General features: G+C 47.7%; 1 protein-coding gene across 1 annotated transcript in view; it reads right to left on the bottom strand.

Moving 5' to 3' along the window:
• The window catches only part of PTPN22 (protein tyrosine phosphatase non-receptor type 22), a 202,673-nt gene that overhangs the window by 95,924 nt on the left and 90,884 nt on the right, over nucleotides 1-15,865 (bottom strand). The window contains exon 8 of the mRNA XM_068265572.1: nucleotides 5,069-5,211. Within this exon, the coding sequence (XP_068121673.1) occupies nucleotides 5,069-5,211 (143 nt within the window). The remainder of the gene's footprint in view (nucleotides 1-5,068; nucleotides 5,212-15,865) is intronic.

The raw sequence follows: 15,865 nt of genomic DNA, 5'->3' as shown, positions 1-15,865 counted from the left end.
GACAGGGCAACAGGCTCAGTAGTTTCAGGCAGGGCAACAGACTGTATAACTTCATGGATCTGGACCTTTGGCTTAGTACTTAGCTGGGCCGTTGGCTGAGCGCATGGCTGAACCGTTGGCTGAGCGCTTGACTGGACCTTTGGCTGAGACCCTGATACAGTTTGTGCGAGTTGGCACTGAGACTGTGCGGACTGGGCCTGTGCGAGCTGGAACTGAAACTGAGTGGGCAGGATACTAGATTGAAATTCTGTAGGCTGTATGCCGTTTTCTGCAGACTGGATGCAAAACTCTCCAGACTGTGAGCAGGATTCTGCAGGTTGACTAGAAGTCTCTGCAGACTGGAGGCAATATTCTGCAGACTGGGAACATAGTTCTGCAGACTGGATGCAAAGCTCTGCAGACTGTGAGCAGGATTCTGCAGGCTGTTTTGAAGTCTCTGTAGGTTGGAAGTGAGGTTCTGCAGACTGAGCACAAGGCTCTGCAGATGGAGGCAAAGTCTCTGCAGGCGGAAGGCAAGGCTCTGCAGACAAACACACGGCTGGACTGGATTCTGGAGCATACCAAGTCTGCAAGAGCTGTGAGAGGAAGGCAAGAGTTTGTATAACAGGTGTCACCGAAACATTAACCGGAGGCTGCATCAGACAGGAGTTGGATGGAGGCTGCACAGGAGGTGAGATGACTGGAGGCTGCACAGGAGGTAAGATGACTGGAGGCTGCACAGGAGGTAAGATGACTGGAGGCTGCACAGGAGGTAAGATGACTGGAGGCTGCACAGGAGGTAAGATGACTGGAGGCTGCACAGGAGGCGAGATGACTGGAGGCTGCACAGGAGGCGAGATGACTGGAGGCTGCACAGGAGGCGAGATGACTGGAGGCTGCACAGGAGGCGAGATGACTGGAGGCTGCACAGGAGGCGAGATGACTGGAGGCTGCACAGGAGGCGAGATGACTGGAGGCTGCACAGGAGGCGAGATGACTGGAGGCTGTACGGAAGGTGAGATGACTGGAGTAATGGAAGCTGTAGGAAAGTATTTGCGTCTGGTTTTGGTGACCACTCTGGAAACTGGAACAGCAGGTTCTCTTGATATAACTGGATACTGCCAGGACCAAGGTGTGGATCTGATAGCGGTTTGTAATGTTGCTGATTTTACAGGTTTTTTAACTATTGCAGGTTCTGAGTTCTGGACACAAGAAGAGATACATGGAGAATGAGCAGAAGGAGGAGAGTGGAAACAGGAAGAAAGGATTTCACGCCAGGCAGTAATCAACATAGAAGCAAATTCACGCTTACAGAGCTTATGCAGCATCAATGACTCAGTTGCACGAACACAGGCAGACACATACAATTCCCCCTTCTCAAAGTAAGATTCATAAAACCCTTGTTTGTCTCTCTTTAAATAACCATATAAGTGATCAATCTGATCAGAGTTAAAAATGAAATCAAATTGTTTTGTAATGGGCGATTGGCATTTAAGCTGTTTAGTAGCTGTGGGCTGAGGATTCTGAATGTGACAGACATTCGGAGGGTTAACTGAAGAATTTCTTACTGGCAGGACTTCTAAATAGGCAGCAATTAAGGCAGAAGCGGATTCATACTTGCAAAGCCTATGCGCAATCAATGTCTCAGTTGCACGTATACAGGCAGACACAAAACCTTCACTTTTGTCACAGTAATACTTAATAAATCCTTCTCTATCCTTTCTCAGAAAATCAAACAAATCATCAATCAGTTCAGAGTCAAAAATAAAATTAAATTCTTCTTTGCTGGGAGACTGACTTTGCAGCTGTTTAACTGCAGTGGGCTGGGAGTGAGTGGCATTCAGAGGGTTAACAGGAGGTGTGCATAATGACAAGATTTCTGAATATGCATTGATCAAAGCATGGGCTGACTCAGGCTTACATTTTCTGTCAGACAATAGACTCTCAACCGCACATTTACATCCAGAAACAAATGCAAAGCTTTGCTTAATGTAAAAGTCAAAAAATGCTTTTCTGTCTCTCTTCAAATAACTATAGTACATGTTAACTTGTTCAGAAGTAAAATCAACCTGGACAGGACTTATAACAGGTAAGGCAGGAGCTGTGGAACCTGCAGAGATAATTCTCTGCCATGCATTTAGCAGAAGGGAGGCTTTCCCATACTTGCATATTCCCTGAGTGATCAGGGACTGGAGGGAATCTATGCAAGCCTGCACGCTCTGTTTACCTTTGTTTGAGTAATGATCAAGAAAATATTCCCTGTCATCCTCAAACAAGTTAATCAGAGCTTCTATGGCATAATTGTCAAACGGTGGATCATAATCACTGACTACACCTTGGTCAGAATCAGGTTGCATGCAAATATTTGTCATTTTTGGGTATGCAAGATCATTCCAGATCCTGGCTAAACTTTCAATATCTTGTGTACGAATTATTCCTAATTTGACATAACTATATGTCTGGCTAATCAACTGCTGCAATTCAGCTTTAGAGAAATCAGCAAAAACTGCACGACACTCAGCTTTATCCTCATCAGCAAGCAATGCATAATAATCAATTTGTTGCAGATCCATTTTTGGACGGAACAGCCAGGTATCAGTGTGCAGTATAGCTGCAGTGGTCAGTGTATATATGGCCAGAACTTACTGTCAGGGGCCTGAACGGAGAAACAGGGTTTGACCACAGTTTGCAGTATACAGACACTGGAACCAGGAATTAAGGTGCAAAAATAATGTTTTATTGCAAATGCAATAATGCAAGCATACATACAAGCGTGAATGTAAATACCATACCATATATGCACAGCACACAATATATACACAAATAACCCGGGAAGCAGTGACAAAATATATAACCCCTAACTATCTAACTATCTATTTACAAACGGTGTGCACGAGATATATATGTACAAGCAATTATATACAACAACGCGGTATCAAAAGGAGCAGGCAAAGACAGGTCAAAACGGAATAAAGTCAGCAACAGGTAATCAGATACATACAAGGTACAGAGGGGTAAGCATAAGCAGAGTCAGGACAAGCAGAGGTTCAGTAGCAGATAAACAGATCACAGGGCAGGGTACAAGAAACCAGGTATCAGGAACAGGGGTGACCAGAGACTCAGACCTGTAACAAGGAAGTTCTGGCAATGACTTGCAGGAAGAGGCAGACTTATATAGTCCATGTAATAGGAAGCAGCTGGTGGTAGTTGATCAGAGACACATTAGAGGCCTCTGCAGGCCATACAAAGAACTGCAAGTCCTTAGATGCAATGATAAGCCACCTGCTGGTGGATAGTGGAAGTCCAGGGCAGTCCAACTCAATACCACCACCAGCAGGCAAGAGATGATACCACAAGAATCGTAACAGCCATACTGCCGACGTACAACATACAGAGTCTGACACTAGCCCACACATGTACCTGCGCAGTAATATGCTAGCTGTTTAACATATATATACTGAATATGAATATTTCTCTGGCCAGAGATTTAACCACTTCACCACTGAGGGGTTTTACCCCCTGACCACCAGAGCAATTTTCACCTTTCAGCGCTCCTTCCATTCATTCGTCTATAACTTTATTATTACTTATCCCAATGAAATAAACTATATCTTGTTTTTTTCGCCACCAATTAGGCTTTCTTTAGGTAGGACATTATGCCAAGAATTATTTTATTCTAAATGTGTTTTAATGGGGAAATAGGAAAAAATGTGGGAAAAAATTATTATTTTTCAGTTTTCGGCCATTATAGTTTTTAAATAAAGCATGCTACTGTAATTAAAACCCATGAAATGTATTAACCCATTTGTCCCGGTTATAAAACCATTTAAATTATGTCCCTATCACAATGTTTGGCGACAATATTTTATTTGGAAATAAAGGTGCATTTTTTTCAATTTTGCATCCATCCCTAATTACAAGCCCGCAGTTTATAAAGTAACAGTGTTATACCCTCTTGACATAAATATTTAAAAAGTTCAGTCCCTAAGCTAACTATTTATGTTTTTTTTTATTGTATGTTTTTTTTTTTTAATTACAAAAAAAAAATAAAAATTGGGGAGTGTGGGAGGTAATGAGTTAATTTATTGTGTAAATGTAATGTTTGAATATGTAAAATGCTTTTAGGGTGTAGTTTACTATTTGGCCACAAGATGGCCACAGAGTGTTTGTTTACATGCGACCTGTAAGCGTCCGGAAGGACGCTTACAGGAAGCAGTAGGAGGCTGGGAGACTCACAATGATCTCGCTGTTTCTGAAAGAAGCAGCAGATCATTGCGGGGGCTAGATCAACGAACGGGAATTGATTTTCCCGTTCATTGATCTCCGGGCGAGCGGGCGGCGGCGTGCACGAGCGGCAGGTGCGCGCGCACGAGCGGCAGGAGCGCGGACAGCGGCGGTAGCGCGGAAGGTACGGATTTCTCCGTCCCTGGTTTTTTAGGGGGGAAAAAAGGGGCGGAGAAATTCGTACCGCTGGGGGTAAAGTGGTTAAAACACGTTAATTTCACTCATCCGCGCATTCATACCCAAAGTGCACCGTGCCTAGCAGCAAATAAATAGTTGGGCCCCCCCTATAACATAATATAACGTAATATAACATCTAAGAAAGTGGCAGGATTCCAGAAGATCAATAACAAACATTCGGCTTCTGGCTTACAATTAAGAAGCGATCTCACCAACTTGGGCACTGCAGGTTGCTCCACCTACTGTACATGCACAATTTATACTTTTCCCTCTATCTTTCTTGTGCTCCCCCTCTCCCCTGTATCTTGCCCCCCCCCCCCTTTCCCATGTGCAGTCCTTTCTTCTGTACATAAAAAACAGTCCCTGCATGTGCATCAGCTCCACTCTCATTTCATGTGCAGCCCCTTTACCATGTGTGACATCTACTTCACAGGTCCCTTGGGCAGCAGCTCCCGCCTTCCGGAAGTTAACCAAGATCAACAACCTCCTTTTACCTAAGCAGCAATCCTATCTTCTAAAGGAAGCAGCCACCCTTGGGAAGCCGCAGCCCTAGACCATGGCCTATGTGGCCTTTGCGAAAATGTAGTTCTGCTTGCATTTTCCAGTAAAATGGAGTAACTGTACATACCTGCAGTGAAAACATATTGGGGGAGTGTCGTCACACTGAAGAACACGTATGTCTTCTATCATTCCCAGAATATGCTCAACAGACGAGGGTACATCATGATCAGGCCAATTTTTATAATGAAACTGATAAACTATTCTTATTTCCTGCATAAAAATACAACAGAGAGAATGTTTTTATAATGTAAACCAATTTGACAAACTTCTGAATACTCATAATATAAAAAAGCTGCAAGATATCAGAAAGTGTATGAAAAAAAACTGGTAAAATGATTAAGTAACAGCATGAGTACCGGTAATTAGCTGCACAGAATATGCCCCTCTAAAGCTAATTTCACATTGGGGTGTTACATTGTGTTGTGCTATAAAATACACATAATGCAACCAAAAACATCATTTGATTTGATAGCAATGTATTGCAGGTAAAGGACCAAGATTGATTAACATTATGCGCACCAATGTGTGTAATTGCACGCTCTGCACTTTAACTTAACAACAAAATCTGTTGCATTGAATTGGAACTCATGATTTGTTTTTCTCTGCATGTGAAATAGTGTTCTGTTCCTTGATGTATTCTGTGTGCCCTAGTGTGTACTTGAATTCTGTATGCGCCAAGCCCAATTCCGGGCAGGACTTAGTCGTGTTTGGCACAATAAAGATTCTGATGTGAACTGTTAATAGACTTTCAATTATACCACCATATACTGCAGTGCCCCAAACACAGAAAAGGATGAAGATGAAATAGGGCCCTAGGCAAGATAGCACTTTTTGCCCACCGCTGATGGTCACCTGGCTTTAGATTTGGTGGGGACTAGCATCCACCAGGCCCCTAAAATCTCTCCAGGCCCTAGGCAACTGCCTAGAATTGCCTTCTAGATGATCCGGCTCTGCCAAAACAGTGTTAATTACAGTGCAACACACCATAATGTATTAGTGTAAAAGTACCCTTAGGGCTTAAAGCGGACCCAAACCAAACATTTTTTTAATTCAAAATATGTAGTTGCACCACGCTGACTCATACAAAGATAAATAAACACTCCTTTAAGCCTATGAGCATTTCAGTGCATGCTTTTCACCCTTCTCTTTTCATAACTAGGGTTATACAGGTGGCAGCCATTAGCAATTCCTCCTTTGCTGGACACCACCTACTCCACCAGTCTGCCGGATTCTGTACCGGCAATATGAAAGGAAGGGAGGAGTTCCTCCAATAAATGTAAAATATTTTATATTTGTCATCATGCAGCTGAAAAAAGGCTGCTATTTATTATTATAATTTAGAAAATAGATTTTATTTCTGAAATCTTGTATTTTTAATTTGGGTCCACTTTAAACCCACGAGAAGCCTTTTCTAAGCGCTGCAGATTTGAAAAGCTCTTGCTAATGCAATGCTATGGGGGATTTTAAAAAAACAACACATCGCTCAAGTGGGATTAGCATTACATTAGCAAGAGCTTTTCAAATTACAAGTTCTTAGAAATGACTTAAAGAGACACTGAAGCGAAAAAAAAATGATGATATTATGATTTGTATGTGTAGCACAGCTAAGAAATAAAACATTAAGATCAGATGCATCAGTGTAATTGTTTCCAGTACAGGAAGAGTTGAGAAACTCCAGTTATCTCTATGCAAACAAGCCATTAAGCTCTCCGACTAAGTTAGTCGTGGAGTGGGCTGTTATCTGACTTTTATTATCTCAACTGTTCCTGGACTATTTACTTTTCCTCTGCTAGAGGAGAGGTCATTACTTCACAGACTGCTCTGAAAGACTAATTTTGAATGCTGAGTGTTGTGTAATCTGCACATATTATAGAATGATGCAATGTTAGAAAAAACACTATATACCTGAAAATAAAAGTATGAGAATATTTTCTTTGCTGCTAATCTTCTAGTAATTATTCATAGTACACAACCAATTCACTATATCATATTTTTTTTTGCGTCAGTGTCTCTTTAATAATGTACTGCTAGTGGGTTCCAGGCCTTAGGGACAGTTTTGAATAATGTGTTTAGCTTGCATGTGTTTTACTTTGTTGCATGTAAGCAAGCAGAAATACGGGTTGCCTTTGATTCCTGTAATGAATAGATCTAAACTGAAGGGATTAACATTTTCTCAGCAGAAGTGGACTATCACTTTAATCGCTGAAAGCGAGAGACAGAATATACAGTAAATTTAGTCATTTTTCTTAAAGGGGTTCTTTCGTGAATGAGGAAAAAAAAAAAGTGGTTTATGTATAAACTATTAAACATCCTTCTAAAATAGTGTAAAAAGTTTTTTTTAAAAATGGTTTCATCAATACAACATGTATTGTAAGATGGCAAGATGGCGCCTGAGGTCGGCTGCCGAAGCACACAGGCTCCGCAAAGTTTTTCTGTTTTGTTACTTTTTATCACTTTTTTTGTTACTTTTGTGTTAGTTTAGGTTAGATTAGTCACTCACTAGTTACGTAGTTTAGCTAGTTTTTCACTGGGCTGCGCCAAAGTCATCCAGCAACGCAGCAGACCGCGGACCCACACAGCCACCCACGTGGAGAGTCTGGCAAGCTTGAGCGGCCAAAAACTTCGGGAAGCTCTCAGCAACAACACCGCTGCGCTCCTGCAACCTGGCAATGCAGCAGACCGCGGCCGCGGACCCACACAGCCATCCACGTGGAGAGTCTGGCAAGCTTAAGCTTGTGCGGCCAAATACTCCGGGCAGCTCTCAGCAAAACACCGCTCAGCTCCTGCAACCCGGCGGGAGACATCCGGCTCCCAGTGCTGGCAACAGATGCGCACATGTTCGAGGTATCCAGGCACGCCAGAACCACAGCACCAACCCCACGGCTCCTTGCTCCGGACCAGCGCTCCTGACTCCACGCCGCTGCTTCAACCCAGCGATCACCCGATCTCAGCCTCCAGCGGCTGCCCTCACGAATCCCAGAGACTTCTCCAGCGCTCCTGCCATAGTCCTAGGCAGGCCCGGCCAGTTCCCACAGGCCCCAGAGACTGACCATCGGCAGGTCCTGCCGGCCACCAGTGTCTCTCCCAGCGCTCCTGCCTAAGTCCCGGGCGGGCCTCACTCAGACTGCAGCGACCGACCTCGAGGGCCCAGCCTGCTCCCCGCAGTCTCCAGCGACTTCGGCCGGGCATTTCCTCCTCTTCAGCCTCCTCCATCGGTGCTGAAATCTGCAATACAGATACGAACCGCTCCTCCACATGCCCCGTGGTTACCATACCCAGCCACTCTGCCCTGCTACTTCTGGCGTTACCTGCCGCTGCGCCCTGCTGCTCCTGGGTTACCTGCCCCGGTTGCTCTGCAGGTCTGCCCAGTGTGCCAACCTACAACCACTGCTCTGCTTGACCCTATCCTGTTCTGCTGTACTGCCTGGGCTGCTCTGCCATGAACTAGTTTGCTGAACTAGTAGGCAAGCTCCCAACACAAGCCTGCTACTCTGCACTTATCAGCCTATATGCCTTTCTATGCTGCTGTATGTTCCGAACTCAGGGCCGGCCCTAGACTTTTTGCCGCCTGAGGCAAAATTTTAAAAAAAATTGCCGCCCTAGAAGCCCCCCACTGAGCTTGAGGGGTAGCGGGCAGGAAGGGGGTATTGGGCCTAGCGGTGGGGAGGGGGGTCGGACCCCCCCTCCCTCGCCTGGGTCCCCCGATCTGTGCTCCCCTCCAGCTGTAAAAAGTTATGTACCAGCGGCAGCGTATAGATTAAGAGGCAACGGGCGGGGATCACTCACCTTTTCCGCGTTCCAGCGAGCGCTCCACTGACGTCACTTCCTGCAATGCCGCCCAGTAAGTGGCCGGCGTTGCAGGAAGTGACGTCAGTGGAGCGCTCGCTGGAACGCGGAAAAGGTGAGTGATCCCCGCCCGTTGCCTCTTAATCTATACGCTGCCGCTGGTACTTAACTTTTTACAGCTGGAGGGGAGCGCAGATCGGGGGACCCAGGCGAGGGAGGGAGGGGTCCGACCCCCCTCCCCACCGCTAGGCCCAATACCCCCTTTCTGCCCGCTACTCCTCCAGCTCGGCGGGCGGCCCCCCCACCCACAGACAGGCGGGTGCCGCCCCCCCAGATGTGCCGCCTGAGGCAAATGTTTCACCCCGCCTCATGAGCGGGCCGGCCCTGTCCGAACTTTTTAGACCCTGTATGCTGCTTCCTGAAATGCTGTATGCTGCTTCCTGAAATGTGCAGTCAGCCCTTGCCTGCTACCTCCAAGCCCAGCACCATGACCACAATCACGAGTACCCCCACGCCATCGGTAACCCCTCACATCGCATACTCAAGGGTGCAACTCATCCAGTGGGAAAACTGCAGGGCTCCCCAGCCAGAGGACGAGCACCTATTTAACTCAGTCTGGAGTCACATCCAGCAAATTACCAGGTATCGCCCAGGGGCTAGGGGGGTCCAGCGAAGACGGGGCTGTCGGGCGGGTGCTCAAGTTAGGCTGAGGAAAAAGGGCCTGGGATCAGCCATCCCCTCGGCCCTCCTAGGGAATGTCCGCTCCCTGCCAAATAAACTGGATAAACTCCGTCTCCTCAGCGACAAGCGGGAGATCAGTAGCAACACCCCTGTACTCTGCTCACAGAGACTTGGCTGCATGAGGATATTCCAGACAGTGCCCTATCCCTCACGGGTTTCAACCTCATCTGGGCAGACCGCGACTGCTCCCTCTCAGGCAAAAGGAAGTGTGGGGGGGGGGGGGGTCTGCTTTTACATCAACTCCTCATGGTGTCCGAACACGTCGCTTCTAACCAGGAAGTGTACCCCTGACCTGGAGCTCCTACTACTCAACTGTAGGCCTGTCTACTCACCCAGAGAGTCCTCATCCTACGTCCTTATGGGGGTCTACATCCCGACTGATGCAGATGTCAAGCTGGCCGAACGGGATCTAAATGATATAATCACACAGTGGGAGACGTCCCTACCAGACTCTTTGTTTATTGTAATGGGCGATGCCTCGCTACCATCAGCACGTTACCTGCCCCACCAGGAGTGACAGCACACTGGATCACTGTTACACGATCCTGAAAGACCCCTACAAAGTAATCTCACGGGCAGCACTGGGTTCATCCGACCACAACCTCATCCACTTGATCTCGACCTATAGAAGACGTCTGGAAGCAGCAAAACCAGTTCTCAAATCTGCAAAAGTGTGGTCAAACGAGGCAAAAGAACAACTTCAGACCTGTTTCGACAACACAGACTGGAGGGCACTGGAATCATCTAACCTGGATGAATGGGATGACACTGTCACTTCCTACATAAGATTCTGTGAGGAAACCTGCATTCCCTCAAAGTCCTTCAGGGTCTATCCGAACAATAAACCCTGGTTCTCCAACAAGTTACGTAAGCTGCGGAAGCAAAAAGAGGCTGCACATAAGTCCGGCTCCATAGAGGACTTCAGGATAGCAAGGAACTCCCTCAACAAAGAACTGAGAGTGGCTAAAAGGGAATATGCAGATAAGATGAGGAAGAACCTAAGCTCAAACGACCCACGGGCTGCTTGGAGGGGGCTCAAGGTGGCCACAAACTACAAGCCTCCCCCTCTCCATGCAACACCAAGTACTGAGCTAGTTGAGGAACTGAGCAGCTTCTATTGCAGGTTCGAGGACCTGACAGACCGACAGGGGTACCGCCACCCCCCCCCCCCCCCCCCACTGCCCTCTCTCAAAGCCCAAGCTCTCCCTCCCCAGTAGTGAGCGAGGCAGAGGTTCTGCGTCACCTGTCCTCACTGGACGCCAGGAAAGCCTCGGGACCGGATGGGGTGTCCCCAGCCTGCCTGAAAACCTGCTCACGGCAGCTGGCCCCCATCCTCACTTCCATATACTCCAAGTCCTTGAGAGATGGCAAGGTACCTGCATGCTTTAAAAAGTCCACCATTATCCCTGTCCCAAAAAAACATGGAGTCTCAGAGCTTAACAATTTTAGACCTGTGGCCCTCACTCCTGTTGCTATGAAAACCTTTGAGAAAGTGATCTTATCCCTCCTTAAGAACTCCACACTGCACTGTCTGGATCCGTTCCAATTTGCATACAGGTCAAATAGGTCCACCGACGACGCTATCAATATATGCCTGGAGTACATCACCGGCCACCTGGACAGCCCAGATTCATATGTCAGGATGCTCCTCCTGGACTTTAGTTCGGCTTTCAACACCATCTGTCCTCGTATACTGCATGACAACCTAGAGGAACTCAGTGTCCACCCCTCCGTCCGCTGCTGGATCACGGACTTCCTTACAGACAGGTCCCAAGTAGTTAAGCTGGGCAACATCTCGTCCAGGCCAAGGATTACCAACACTGGAGCCCCTCAGGGATGTGTTTTGTCACCCTTCCTGTTCTCACTCTATACCAACAACTGTACGTCTAAGGATAAATCTGTTAAGGTCATCAAATTTGCCGATGATACCACCATTGTTGGCCTCGTAAGGAAGGGAAATGAACAGGCCTACCGAGACGCGGTGGATAGAATCTGCCACTGGTGTGGAGCAAACAAGCTGGTGCTCAATACCACCAAAACTGTGGAGATGGTCATTGACTTCAGAAGGCAGAGGACGACCCCCCCCCCCGCCCAATTCTCATTGACGGGGCTGAAGTTGAAATCGTTTCCAGCGTTCGACTCCTGGGCACAACCATATCTGATGAACTGAGCTGGAAGAACAACACCATCACAACCCAAAAGAAGGCCCAGCGGAGACTCTTCTTCCTGCGCCAACTAAAGAAGTTTGGTATGGCTCAAGAACTCCTCAAATCCTTCTACTCCGCCACCATAGGGTCTGTCCTTTGCACCTCGATACTCGTATGGTACGCTGGCGCCACCGCCAGCGACAGATACAAAATTCAGAGGGTCATCAGATCAGCAGAGAAAATAATTGGGAAACCCCTCCCCCCTCTGGAGCTCATCCACAACTCTAGGTTGTGCTCTAGAGCAGCAAAGATTGCCAATGACCCATCACACCCAGGTCATTGCTTCTTCCGACGGCTCCCATCGGGTCGGAGGTTCCGGGCCATCCCCACCAAGACATCTAGGCACAGAGACACTTTCTTCCCCGCAGCGGTGAGGCTATTGAACTCCCTATAAATCCCATGGCGCCCCCCTCACACTTGTACTTTGCCGTCACCACCCATGGCCCAAGAGTGTTTACGGTACTGGGATTCTTCTGAGTACGTTGTGCTGCTTCTTGCTGTGATACTGCCTCGGTTTTCCTTGCATTGTATATTTCTGCTGTAACTTAATGTTGTGCACTGTTCTAACGTAATGTCTCTACTGTAACTTATCTTTGTGAGCTGCCCTGTGATGCTAAAACCAATTCCGGGCATGACCCAGTCATGCTTGACGAAATAAACGATTCTGATTCTGATTGTAAATAGTGACGGATAATGGCTGGGAGGCTAATCCATTTGTTAGGGGTGGTGTTTTTTTTTACTTTCTTTTCACAAACATAACTCCTGCCTAAGTAGTTTTCAGTGGTATAACCCACTTCTATCAGGAATCGCCGTTATAGCCCTAATGGCTTAGCTCCGCTGAGCTGCTGAATATGTGTTTACATTGAAACCAGTGGCCGTGCAGAGACTCGTTTGTGAAAAATATTCATAAGGTGCTGGGAGAATGAATCGGTCCCTCTACACCATATGATTCTTTGTCAGATTCGATTCAATTTAATTTGATTCATTGATTTTATGTGATTCAATCTGACATGTCCGATTCATGATTCGATTCAATTTGAATCGAATCATGAATAGGACATGTCAGATTGACTCAAATCAATGAATCAAATCAAATTGAATCGAATCGAATCTGACAAAGAATCATATGGTGTAGATGGGACTGATTCATTCTCACAGCACCTTATGACTCTTTTTCACAAACGAGTCTCTGCACTGGTTTCCTAGCAACAATGTAAACACATATTCAGCAGCTCAGCGGAGCTATTTAACGGCTCTGCTAGAAGTGGGTTATACCAGGGCTTTTCAACCTTTCCACTAATTGTACCACTTTTATTGCCTGAAAACGTTCAAGTACCACCAGTGTGCCTGCACAGTAGATTGGATGCAAATCGGGCTTGGCTGTTTCTGCTGGAGCCTGAACGGAAGAGCAGCTACTGTGCATGCTCACACCGATGAGGAGAACTATGGGGCTCCCAGCACTGGATCTCATCTACTGAGGAGGAAGGGGGAAATCTCTTTAGGATACAAAGGCCTCCCCTTCCCTGAGGGAAGTACTCCCAGGGCACTTTTTTCTTACAGGTATACCTTAAGAAAAAAAGGCATTTGGGAGGGTAAAAGTAGGAGGCATTGGTGGGGAAAAAAACTACAAATGGATTGCTAGCCTACAGATTGTCAGTATTGGCAATCTAGAGGTAGATTGCCAATATAGGTAGCCATACAAGTCCCCCCCCCCCCACCACGCGTTTAATTATAGGTAGCCTGGCCCCACCACCTGGGAGCTAGGCAGTGACTCACCACAAAGTTCGGCTCCCCCCTTGCTCACTCCTTGCTGTGCTGCCCTGCGGAATAGTTCACACCTCATCATCGGTAAGGTAGCCTCAGTGAAGAGACAGCCAGGCAAGCGGTGCATGGCGACGGCGCGTATACTTCAAATGAGCAGTGATGTCACTTTCTGTATCTGCGCCATCACTGTGCACCATTGGCCTGGCTGTCTCCTCCACACTAATCTGAGGTCTGAAGTATGCCGCAGAGGAGCACAACAAGGAGCGAGGGAGGGGGAGCCAAACTTTATGGATGCAGGACAGAACCAGGACAAGTGGCAGGTGGACAAAAAAGTGGCAGGCAAATCTGGTGTGTACCACCTGGCCAACAGCAAAGTACCACCGGTGGCAAGCGTACCACAGGTGCAAAGCCCTGGTCTAGAGAGGTTAGCCTGTCTAATTAGGCTTTATCAACAAGTAAACAGCAAGTGTAAATTAGGGCTGTCAGGTGTGCCACTCTGTGCCATAGTTTGGGCTAATATGTAAACACAGGAGGTTAAAGCTGGCCATACACTGGCCCGATTTGCCGCCTTTTCGACAGCAGATTCGATCACTGGGATCGAATCTGCTGCCAATCGTTCACGCTACACGCCGAATTTCGATCCATTCCGTCCGATCCCGTCGATCGCGCCGTGCGGAAAATAACCGTCGATCGCCCACGGGTAAAGAGCGCATCGCTAGCGACGTTCGAGTGCCCGACGACCGACGCAATAAAGCCGCATACATTACCTGCTCCGCCGGCGCGACTCCCGTGTCTCCGCTCTTCTTCTCCGTCTCCGCTCTGGTCATGCTTCCCTTCTTCCTGTCCCGGCAGGAAGTTTAAACAGTAGAGGGCGCTCTACTGTTTAAACTTCCCCCAGACAGGAAGAAGGAAAGCATGCCGGAGACCAGAGCAGACCAGAGCGGAGAAGAAGAGCGGAGACCCGGGAGTCGTGCCGGCGGAGCAGGTAATGTATGCGGGATGGGGGGAAGCGGCGGCAGCACCACCAGCACCACAGATTGTAAACGGTTTCAGGCTGAAATCGGTTCACAATCTGTTTGCAGTAAAGGTAGCCATACGATCCCTCTCTGATCAGATTCGATCAGATAGGGATCTGTCTGTTGGTCGAATCTGATGGCAAATCGACCACTGTATGGCTACCTTAACCCTTTTGTGTTCCTAGGACACCAGAAAGTAAACACTGCAGGGTTTTTGTAAGATTTCTAAAAGTTGTAACAAAGAAATGTTTTTCTTTAAAGTCATGATGCTGTTGCTTCTCTTCTTAGAGCAGAGAGGAAGCTCTCAGTTTAGGTCCCCTTCAAAAGCTGAAAGAACCAACAGGTTTTGGACGAGTCCATCTCCTCACGATGGAGTCTCAGGGTTTCCCTTTGTTTTCAAAAGCATTTTCTGAGCGGCCATTGTTAAGTCTGACTGCCAAAATAGTGTGCGAGTAGGGATGCTGGCTGGTCCTATTTTGGCAGTTAGACTTAGCAACTGCTATTTAGGAAATTATTTTAAAAAACAAAGAAAACCCTTTGTATCCCCAATGAGGAACTCGACTAGTCCAAAACATTCTGGTTCTGAAAGATTTTAACTGCTTACTTTTTCACCATAGTGGTCCTTTAAAATGGTAATTTGATATCAACCGTGAAGGTCAGAATATACTGCTGCATTGCTGAGCTTATTTCAGTAATGTGTTACAGACTCTCATGTGCTGTGCAGCAGTGTGTTCTGACAATGAGCTGCTGTATGCATCTCTGTGCCAACACACTGCTGTCTCATTTCAATTAATACTGCCATGCAGAGCAATACATCAGGCGCGGAGCTAGAGGGGGTCGGGGTAGGACAAGTGCCCCGGGGCGCCGGGTCCCCAAGGGCGCCCAGCTGAGCTTCGGGTTTTTTTTTTTTTTTGCGGGGCTGAGGGGAGCAGCGCAGAGAAGAGAGAGAGCTGTGCGGACGGTGGGGAAGGGGAGCCATCTCCCCCCTCCTTCCCTCACCTTAGGTGCTCTCTCTCTCCCTCGCTGTCCCCTCCAATATCTGTCCGGTGGCTGGCAGCGGCGGGCGGAACTCACCTCCGTCTCGCTCCAGCGCCGGCCGGAAGTTCGGGTGCGCAGCGGCAGATCCATCCGGCGCTGCGACGAGATGGAGGTATGTTCCGCCCGCCGCTGCCAGCCACCGGACAGACATTGGAGGGGACAGCGAGGGAGAGAGAGCAGCTCTTCCTCTTCTCTGCGCTGCTCCCCTCCTGCTGGGGAGGGGGACACCTGGCTACCTACTCTGGGCACCTATACTTCTGGCTACCTACTCTGGGCACATATACCCCTGGCTACTGGCTACCTACTCTGGGC

The sequence above is a fragment of the Hyperolius riggenbachi genome, chromosome 2 (genome assembly GCF_040937935.1).
Source record: "Hyperolius riggenbachi isolate aHypRig1 chromosome 2, aHypRig1.pri, whole genome shotgun sequence".
Classification (NCBI taxonomy): domain Eukaryota; kingdom Metazoa; phylum Chordata; class Amphibia; order Anura; family Hyperoliidae; genus Hyperolius; species Hyperolius riggenbachi.
The sequence above is the reverse complement of the archived record's forward strand: the minus strand, read 5'-3'. Positions and strand labels throughout refer to the sequence as shown.